Source organism: Poecilia reticulata, unplaced genomic scaffold (assembly GCF_000633615.1).
Source record: "Poecilia reticulata strain Guanapo unplaced genomic scaffold, Guppy_female_1.0+MT scaffold_159, whole genome shotgun sequence".
In the NCBI taxonomy this organism is placed as follows: Eukaryota; Metazoa; Chordata; class Actinopteri; order Cyprinodontiformes; family Poeciliidae; genus Poecilia; species Poecilia reticulata.
This window is the reverse complement of record NW_007615017.1, coordinates 863055-873287: the sequence shown is the minus strand read 5'-3', so window position 1 is coordinate 873287 and position 10233 is coordinate 863055. Positions and strand designations below refer to the sequence as shown.

Here is a 10233-nt window from a genome sequence, read left to right as displayed (position 1 = left end):
CACACACACACACACACACACACACCGAGGTTCTGTTATCACAGAAATGTGACGGATCCTTCACATCATTTTATCATGAAATTTATTGGTCTAAATGTCACGTAAGTAAAAAAGAAGCCGTTATTTTCACTAACCAGTCTGCTGCTGTGTGTAGTACCTCACCTCTCCACCAGATGGCGCACCACACAACGTTGCTTTGGGTGCTCACATTTCTAAATCCTTTGTTTTAGTTCTGGTGTACCACACGGACCAGCACTTGGCCCACTTGTGTTCCGTTTTCATGGTTCTCAGCTCTGATCATTTTGGGCCGTAAGAGTCGACCTGTTTGCTGACGATACTCAGGATTTCATCCCACTTTCCGTAAACGTTCCAGCATGTAGACTTCCCGTCTCGTTTTAGATGAAATGTGTGTTTGGTTGCATCGGCTCTTGGTTCTGACTGAGACGGTCCTTTAAAATACATTCCACAGTCCATGAGTCCTGGAGGAATGTCTGTCTGTCACCTGGTTTTCGGTGCCTGAATCCAACAGATTCATCATCTTCATGAAAGCCTTCAGTTCGTCTCCACTCAGCTCCGCTCCTACTAACCAGGAAGTGATGTAACATTCGGAGGTGGAACTGGAGCCTTCGGCGCTCTGAACGTTTGAAACGGCGCTAACTAACGTCACTGATTAATGTTAGACACTCGGCGACCAAATTCAAGACGGATGTGGAACTTTCTTCAGCTGAAAGCCACTTATGTTCCTACACTGATTTAGGAGGAGCCAAGTGTTGTAAGAAGTTAGCAAAAACGTTAAAGCTAAAAGTTAGCTCCTCTGTTAGCGCGCTAGCAGAAGGAAGTGCTCACTAAGCTAGCTCTGTCCTGCAGACGTGGATGAGTGCGCGAGCGCCGGAGCGTGTGACGCGGAGCAGGTGTGTGTGAACAGCGTGGGCTCGTTCAGGTGCGACTGTCGCCCCGGTTACTGGAGCTCCGGCCTGGGCAGGCGGTGCGCAGGTGAGCACAGCGCGGCGCCGCTCAGGTTGGCTTTAAACGGAGCTTCTGATCAGGTTTGTGTCTTCAGACGTCAACGAGTGTTTGGAGGGAGACTTCTGCTTCTCCAGAGGGGAGTGTGTGAACACACCTGGATCATACACCTGTGTGTGCTCACCTGGGTTCACGCTGAGCGAGAACAGGACGGCCTGCCTCGGTGAGCCTCGTTCTGACTCTTCACTGACTGTTCATTTGTTTTTTCATTCGATTGAAGTTTATTGATCACCTGGTTGAACTGACAAACTGAAGGTTTTTAGCCACATGCTAATTAGCAAACACAGATTTGGCTGCTGGACTTTAAAGCTGCAACTGATGATGTTTATTTATTGATTATTCTGATAATTAATAAGATTTTAAAAAGTCACATTCTGCAGATTTTTCATTTAACCTCTTAAGCTTTTTTATAAACTTAGAAATGCATAAAAGACTCAATCAAATAATAATTAAGTTGAATTTTGAAGTAAGAAAAGCTCAGATTGAGCATAAATACAGCCATTGGGGATTGATATGGGGGTTGATTATAGACTAATAATTGGTTGCAGAAGATGCTGGTAGCAGATTTTACCAGAATTTGAACCAGTGAAGCTAAAAATGCCTCTTTTAAAATCTAAAAAGTGGCATTTTGTTTGTTTTGGTGCAGTTTTGACTTGATTTCTGCTCTGTTTGATCAGTTGGTTAATAAATTAGCTGATGCTTATTTCAGTAATTGATTCCAGGTTTTCATATTTTCATCCTGACGGCCATTTTTAAACTTCCCTCCCAGACGTGGACGAGTGTGTGAGGCCTGGTGTGTGTTCGGACGGCCGCTGTGTGAACACCGACGGCTCCTTCCAGTGTCGGTGTGACTCGGGCTTCAGCGCCGACCCGGAGCAGACCGCCTGCCTCGGTGAGCCGCCGGAGCGCCGCCCGGAGCGCCGCGCCGTCCCGGACGTCCTCACTCAGCTTTCCCGTCTCTCTGTGTCCCCAGACGTGGATGAGTGTGTGTCCAGCGGCGGCTCCGTTTGCCCGTCGCGGCGGTGTGAGAACACCATCGGCTCGTTCCGCTGCCTCGCCACCTGCCAGCCGGGTCAGCGGGTCGCCGCCGACGGCTCGTGCGTCGGGCCGCCCGTGTCCTCGCAGCCCGCAGCACCACGGCTCCCATCGTCTGTTTCAGGCAGGATGATGATGATGATGATGATGGGTTTGCTCTCTCTCTCTCTCTGAACCACTTCCTCATGGCTTCCTCTATGATTTAACTTTTTGTCACATTTTGCTCATAACTCAGAGTGAAATTTCTGCTCACACTCAATTTTTTCCCTTTCTACACATTCTGTACCCCAAAACGTGGGAGTCCGTGTCTGAAGGCGTAGATCTCGTCGCTGTGGCGCCGGCCGCTCGGCGAAACGACACGATGAGGGAAACTCAGTGCAGCTCTGATCTGAACCGTTGTTTCTCCTAAACGATGCCACAGAAACATGTTGGAGTTTCTCCTCCCGTCTCAGATTCTGCCATCATTTTCACACCTGTTGCAGTTTTTCCATGAATTTGGTTCATCGCCAAATGGTTCAAGTTGAAACTTTTCACGTACATGATTAGATCCCCCAGCCGGATCGTGAAACGAGGATGGCTGTTCCTGATGTGCAGCAGCACCTCGGCAGCCTGCTGTGTTTTACGGAGCCGTTTGTGCCTTTAATATGCAGGAACATTTCTCTGTCGTGACGGCAGCAGCCTTCACTTCCTGTGTTATGTTACTAACCGTGGATCTCTCTGGTGAACCTGGTGGTTGTTTTAAAGGTTCATACAAATAGATTTATTAAAACTATTTGGTGAGATGTTGTGTTTTAAAGTTCAGTGATCTTTCTGATTCTCCAGAGTCCGGGTCCCGCCCTGAGTCCACACACTCCTCCTCTTCCTCCTCCGGGTCCCAGATCAGTGCAGTGGATGTTTCTGCGGTTCTGCCGCGCCCGTCTGCGGCGCAGCCCGGTGAACTGAGGGACTGCTACTACAACCTGGCGGCAGGCGGCTGCAGCCTGCTGGCGGCCAACACCAGCCAGCAGGAGTGCTGCTGCACCGCGGGGGAGGGCTGGGGGCGGGGCTGCCGCGCCCACACCTGCCCCGCCGCAGACACAGGTGGGACCTGCAGGACGCAGCTGCTGCAGCTGCTGCAGCTGCCGCGTCGCTGCGTTCTTACGGCTGCCTTTCGTGTTGCAGCTGACTTCCTGTCCCTGTGTCCCAGTGGGAGGGGCTACGTGACGGCGGGATCGGGCGCCTTCAGCTACACAGGTACCCGCCGTGTCTCGCCCTCTGGTTGCCGTGGCAACGGCGGCCTCTCAGCCTCCTGCTGTCTTGTCCCCAGACGTGGACGAGTGCAAGCGCTTCCAGCCCGAGGTGTGCAAGAACGGCGTGTGCGTGAACAACATCCCGGGCTACAGGTGCTACTGCTCCAGCGGCTTCGTCTACAGCGCCGCCCTGCTGGAGTGCATCGGTACGGACACAGCTGGGTCAGCGGCCGCGGCCGACGTCCGTCCGGCCGCGGCCGCTGACCCGTTTCCCGTCTGCAGATTACGACGAGTGTGAGGAGGAGAGCTGCGTGGGCGGCGTGTGTGTGAACACGGTGGGGTCGTTCTACTGCAGCTGCCCGCCGCCGCTGGTGCTGGACGACACGCAGAGGAACTGCGTCAACGCCTCGCACCTCACCATGGGTGACCCTTCCTCATCCTCATCTTCATCACACAGCCAGCGTCTCAGATCAGTCCATGCCAGAAATCAGCGATTCGTTTTATCCAACATGCTGCCGTCAGTTTGCTCTCCGGACCGGAGGGAAAACAAAACTGATCTCACAAAATCCAGTTTGTATCCTCAGATGTTCGTGTTTCTCTAGGAGAGCAGAGGAGCTGAACATGCAGGCAGGTTGTTGCTAGGCAACCGAAGTCACTCAGCAGGTTGTTGCTAGGCAACCAAAGTCACTCAGCAGGTTGTTGCTAGGCAACCAAAGTTACTCAGTTACTGATTTTTTCATGTTCATAGTGGCACAAACATTTGTCCCTCCATTTCTTTAAAGCAGGGGTCCCCAAGCTTTTTCCTCTGAGGGCCACACAACTCTTCCCTTCTCTGGTGGGCCGGAGTCAGTTTGTAACACGTTTATCACCTGGGCTGCCGGAAATTGTTGCCAGGGGGCGAGGGGGTGCGGGTTTCTCGAATGATTTTTACCCAGCAAGCACATGGGCAAAAACCGTTAGTGAAACAGTCACTGGGACTGACTGGTATATATTCCATTGAGGGTAAGTAACTTTAACATATGAATTCCTCATATGTTAACATAAAGGCTCGTTTTGAAGTATAAGCTGCTACTTACAGGCTTCGAAGCTCGACCTGGAATGCGGCGTTCATAACAAACACGTGTTCATCTGCTCTACCGCTAGCAAACAACCGCACTGATTACATAACATAAAAGTCAAGCAGTTCCCTAAAAGTCCAACAGATGGCAGCACAAAACACCCACAGTTTACAGGACACTCTTCCTGCTAAAAAGAATGCTCTCTGGTATTGTTCAGGGAGCCGGACCAAATGTGGAGGCGGGCCGGATCCGGCCCGCAGGCCGTAGTTTGGTTTAAAACCTAAATAAATCCTGAACAGTTCATCTGTCATCAGGTTCTGTTGACTTTCTGCTGTGGAGTCAAAGAAAATGGCCGCCTGCGGCGCTGCCGTTCAGCTGCAGGTGGAAGGCCAAACCTCCTTCAGGCCTCCAGCTGCTTCGTTGCGGCCGCCAGCGCTGCAGGTTGCGTCGTGTCGTCTGCGTATCGACAGAACTGCTGTTTGTGTTGCGTCCAGATGAGAACCTGTCCTTGTGCTGGCAGCACGTCAGCGCCGACCTGCTGTGCCAGAGTCCTCTGCTGGGGGCGCAGGTCACCTTCATCGACTGCTGCTGCTTCTACGGCGAGGGCTGGGGGATGGGCTGCGCCCTCTGCCCCGCCACAGACTCAGGTAAGCGTCGCGCTGCGGGGCGGCCCGCCTGCGGTGGCCGCGGCGCGCTGACGGCCGTCTGTCTGTCTGTCTGCAGAGGACTACGCCTCTCTGTGCAGCTCCTACTCTGCTGCGGCGTTCCCGGGAAGCTTCCCAGACTCCGCCGGACCAGAAACCGGGCCGGGGCGAGGAGGTACGATAAGACGATGACCTCATCAGGCTGTGCAGCATCTGCTCCAGCTGATTGGTTGTTCCTTCAGACAGCAGTAGCAAATCAGGGAGGATGTGGAGGAGATGGATCTGCTCACATTACCTGACTCATCGCAAACTGTCTCAACATGGAGACATTTTTAATAAATATATAGAAACTTTGGTCATTAAAGTTCCACCTGCTGAACTGAAGCTTTTTTCTCAGAGAAGTTTTGCGGTTCTTGATCTTCTCCTGCTTTTCCCAGCTGCTCCCTACAGTCCGGAGTTCTTTCCTGCAGCGCCGCTTCCTGGCAGAGATTTCAGTCAGGACTACGACGACTACTCGCCAGCAGGGGGCAGCAGGTCCGGCTTCAGGGCCAGGCCGCCTGTCTCCTTCGCCCCGCCGGACGACGCCTACGGCGGCTCCGAGTTCAGGTGAGGCCAGCGGCGCCGGCTCCTGACGTCTGGCTGCTTCTCGTGTTTCCTGACGCTCCGATGTTCCCGTCAGCCCCGGTTTCTACCCAGAGGGAGACTACGGCTCCGCACCCAGGACGCCCGCCTTGCGACTCCCTCCGGACCCCCGGTCCGACATCGCCTTCATGGCGCGGCCTCTGCCTCCGTCCAGACCCGACCAACCGCCGCTCAGCCTGGCGCCGCGGCCCGGACCGCCGTACGACGACCGGGAGGAGGGCGGGGACTTGAGGGGGTGGAGGCCGGGGGCGGGGCTTCCTCCGTTCATCGACAGAGGAGAAGGCGGGGGCGGCGGGCCACAGAGGGTCTATGAGAGTAAGTCTGAGGCAGAACAACTCCTGAAAACATGGAACTGATCTGCCTAACGGAGAACGGAGGAAACGCCGTCTGTAGGCCAGCGTGAAAACTTTCTAGATCAGGACCTGCAGCCTTAACAAACCAAAGAGACATTTTTGCTGTCAGTCCAGCCGAATAAAACTTTAGCGCCGCTGATCTCAAAAAACTGTTTTTATTCATGTTAAAAATGTGAATCGTTTTCCCTTTTAGTCTCATTTAAATCCCATTAAAATAAGTTTCTGGGTGTGAATACTTTGTGTCGTTCTTCCAGGGCGCTACGAGACGCACGCCAGCCTGAGTGCCGCCGAGGATTGTGGGATTCTGCACGGCTGTGAGAACGGCCAGTGCATCCGCGTTGCCGAGGGTTACACCTGCGACTGCTACGCGGGCTTCGAGCTGGACCTGACGTCCATGAGCTGCATCGGTACGTACTGGTGCTGCGCCGCGCCGCCATGCTGCTCCGCGCCGCCATGCTGCATCGCGCCGCCATGCTGTAGTGCTCCGCGCCGCCGTGCTGCGCCGCGCCGCCATGCTGCATCGCGCCACCATGCTGTGCCGCGCCGCCATGCCGTCTCTGACTCGCTGTCCGTTTTCCAGACATTAACGAGTGCGAAGACGCTGCTGCGCTGCCGTTCCCATGCGTCAACGCTCGCTGCGTCAACACGGAAGGCTCGTTCCGATGCGTCTGCAGGAGAGGATACGTCATGTCGCGCAGACGCAACCACTGCATCGCTGCTTAGACCCGGCAGGACCTGCGACCCGGCCGAACTGCCAGCAGCTCACTGGACTGCCACTCTGTTGTGGAAAATGTATTAATTACATGAGCTGCGAAAAGCAGGAGTTTTTATAAAATTTTAATTTAAATCATTGGTCGATTCCTTAACAGAACCATGAAGCAGCAGGTTGCTGACCTCTGACCTTTAGCAGGTGGAATGACACTGAACCGAAGTATTCAGTTCTTTCTGTTTGCACTAAACCGACCGAAGTCAGAAGAGCTGGTTTAACATCTTCCACGATAAACAGAATCTCACGCTGGTCTCCGTCTAAAGGCTCATCAACGTTCAGAAAACTTTTCCTTTCCAATCCTGGACAGTTTTATTTATTTCACTGCCAAAATATAACAAAGATGGAAGAAACGGCTTCAAAACGAGGCTGTCGGTGCGTAGAAACGTCCACCAAAGTAAAACGGGAAGATTTATCCAGTTAGAAGAAACAGGAGACGTAGCAAACCGGCACCATAAGGAAGGATTTAAAAGCTTTCTGTGGTGAGTCTCAAACAATTCCTGAGACAAAATCTGTTATTCAAACCACTAACATTTAATTTTTTAAGTCAATTTTAGTCTCAACTTTCATTTCCAATAATCTTGAGGATTATCAGGATCCTGAGAGATTTTCCTGCTGTGTGTTCAGGGATCTGAGCCGCTCTGAAGGAACTGCTCCAATCTGAAATCAGGGATATTCATCCTATCGGATCATCTTGGCGCGGTATCGCATCGTGCGGCGTCAAACGAGAACGCAGCAGTCTGTTGCATCTAGCCAATCAGAAACACAGAGATGGATCTAAAACAGCTGCCGTGGCGCGGCAGAAGGTCCCGTGGTGTTGGAGATCATCAGAGATCTCTGTGTATCGTTGTTTTATCTTTTAAAATAATCCACAACCCATCAACACAGGACCAAAGCTGTTATACCTACAAAGTTTTATCGTCTGAATTTCTAAACCTTGCCGTGTGAAGCAGGCATTGTGTGTAGTTTGTGCTCCTGTTCTGACCAGCATTGTTGCTCTGAGGCCACCTGATGTCAACAGCACTGAATTTCTCTCAACTTGTTTGGATTCATCATGTTAACATTTCAAATCTGAACAAAAGCAGATTAGGAGTGTTGATATAAAGCAAAGTGGCCTTTCTACAGCCCAGATTTTAATAAATAAACTTTATTTACTTTCTTACTTGCAGATTAAACAACATTAACGATAATAAATCAGGTTGGTGGTTGAAACCTGCAGGGCTCATAGTTTGTCTTCCTGAGGACATTCATGGGCTGAACGTCAATCATATGAAGCAGATTCAGACTGACGGAGCTCAACGTTTGCATCATATAAAGTAATGTTTCCATTTCCTGTTTTAAATTAGTTATGTATTCATTCGTAGATCAAACATTTCATCCCAAATGACTGTTTTAGTTTCTAGTCACATGATCCACGGGAAGAGGCTTGGAATGGACCAAATTTAATATCGTTAACAAGAGAAGTTGATACAAAAAACAAACAATTTTAACAACAATAGAATTCAAAGCTTCAGATGTTTAATAAAAACTTTACGTTTTAAGAAAGATTCATGCAGATGTTAAAGTTTAAGGCAATACAATATCTTATAGTTTTTAATCAAATATTTTAATGTTGGTTCTGCTCAACCTAAACTTATTTATATAAAAATTAAAGCACTCACTGTTAGCCCTCAACATCAGGTAACCAGGTAATGCTAACAAAGATTTAAATATCAGTTGAAATGAAGTCTAGTTGCTAATATTTAATTGTTTCTAAGGTTGTAGTGTTTTTTTTATTTTCAATACACCAAAGTCATTTATTGGTAAGCAATGAGTAGCTAAATATATGTTGTTTAATTTCTACCTGTTATTAGCTAACATATAAAACCAGGTAGTATTAACATTAAAGAGTTCCTTAGCATTCAGTCCTTTCAGCTGTAAATGGTTGAAAGGATTGAAATCTTAAGGTCTAAAATCAAAGCTGCAGCAGCTGAAATACTTGGGAAAAACATTTAGAGATCAACCACTAACTATTGAAATGAGCCGTTTGGTTTGTTTATTAGCTTATAGCTGTTTGGCTGTAGTTAGCTCAGATGCTAATAAGCAAGCTAAACGTGTTACTGTCAAAACAAACACTTTTGGGCTTGAACGTTACCTTTGTAAAACCTTTTAAATGGCTTAAAAGTGTGTCATTTTGAATATGATTAGTTTTTCTCCTAACAGTTGGCACCAGTGCTCATCAGTTAGCAAGTGTTATTTAATCTAAAAAATCTAATATTCTAATATGTTCACGCCTTTATTATTCCACTAAGACAATTTTTTCTGAAAAATAATTAGTTACACTTTTGTAGTAGCGCTACTTGGCTAGCAGCCTCCCGCTTAGCGTCAGATGAGCTTCCAGACCAAAAGCAGAAAGTTGTGACTGAACTCTGTTCACCATGGTGACGTTTCAAAGAGTAAAACATCACAACTTTCAAATCAGATCTCATTTAAATTGCTGAATTGTAAATAGTTCTGGCTGTTTTTACTACCTAGCATATTAGCTAGCTTGATTTTAGCCACCTGTGTTTATTTCTAAGTAAATGCAATGCTCTTGGTTTTTGTAGTTACTAGTCCAAATATAATTTTTACTGTATATGTACTTATTTCAACTTCATTTTATTTTAAATGATTTTTTAATTAACATTTTTAATTAAACTTGTTGTACAGAATTAAATATGAACAGAAAGTCCACCAAATATTCAACTTATTTGTTAAATATTTGTATTACATTTTCAGTGGAAAACAGTGATATAGTTTAATTTCTGTTTTCAGTTGGATTTATGATGTTCAGCTCTCATTTTGATGTGCTTGTAGTATTTTTTCCACAGCAGAAGTTTGAAATGAAAATGAAATGTGTATAAAACTTTCCTTTATGTGATGTTATGCTAAATCAAGTGTCATAAGCTTTATTTTTCCTCTTCAGCACATGAAGGTTCAAGTAAAACATGCACTGTATCTGCCAACTTCCTCACAGTGGGTTTCATAACCAATCTGAAACCATGTTTTTGGTTTTTAAATGGTTTTATTTTAAAGTTTGATAAAAACGTTTTTGTATTATTGTTTCTTTGACAAGGACTGCAAATACATTTGCACACATTAACTCTTAGATGTGTTGTTGTGTTTTGTTTTCTTGACCTTTTTAGGAATAAATCAAACTTGCAATATTTTAAAGAAACTATAAATAAATCACTGTAGTTCCGAAAAAGGGCCTCAGATGTTTGCATCAACAGCTGTTAAAACGTTATAAAAGATCATAGCTAGCATAAGGCTAATCAGGATGAAAATGACACACAACCAAATTAGTTTGTTTATATTTAAACTTCAACAGCAGATTGAAAATAGTTGCAGGTTGTATAAAGACAGAAGAACCTTGAAGGAGAGTTGGGGGCGGGGGAAAAAGGGCTAAAAAATGACTAACAGCTGGAGTAACGTGGCACTAAACGAGGCTAAATTAAAAATGTT

The 10233-nt window shown here is 47.6% G+C and overlaps 1 protein-coding gene across 4 annotated transcripts in view; it reads left to right on the top strand.

Annotated features, from left to right (window-relative positions):
* The window catches only part of ltbp4 (latent transforming growth factor beta binding protein 4), a 45233-nt gene extending 35356 nt beyond the window's left edge, over positions 1 to 9877 (top strand). For all 4 annotated transcript variants that reach the window (XM_017303077.1, XM_017303076.1, XM_017303079.1 and 1 more), the window contains 14 exons: positions 868 to 993; positions 1061 to 1186; positions 1793 to 1915; positions 1997 to 2182; positions 2881 to 3138; positions 3220 to 3291; positions 3365 to 3493; positions 3570 to 3710; positions 4840 to 4992; positions 5069 to 5164; positions 5427 to 5595; positions 5669 to 5946; positions 6239 to 6391; positions 6565 to 9877. In XM_017303077.1, coding sequence (XP_017158566.1) covers positions 868 to 993; positions 1061 to 1186; positions 1793 to 1915; positions 1997 to 2182; positions 2881 to 3138; positions 3220 to 3291; positions 3365 to 3493; positions 3570 to 3710; positions 4840 to 4992; positions 5069 to 5164; positions 5427 to 5595; positions 5669 to 5946; positions 6239 to 6391; positions 6565 to 6707 — 2153 coding nt within the window. In that variant the 3' untranslated portion in view covers positions 6708 to 9877. The remainder of the gene's footprint in view (positions 1 to 867; positions 994 to 1060; positions 1187 to 1792; positions 1916 to 1996; positions 2183 to 2880; positions 3139 to 3219; positions 3292 to 3364; positions 3494 to 3569; positions 3711 to 4839; positions 4993 to 5068; positions 5165 to 5426; positions 5596 to 5668; positions 5947 to 6238; positions 6392 to 6564) is intronic.
* Positions 9878 to 10233: the final 356 nt, after the last annotated feature.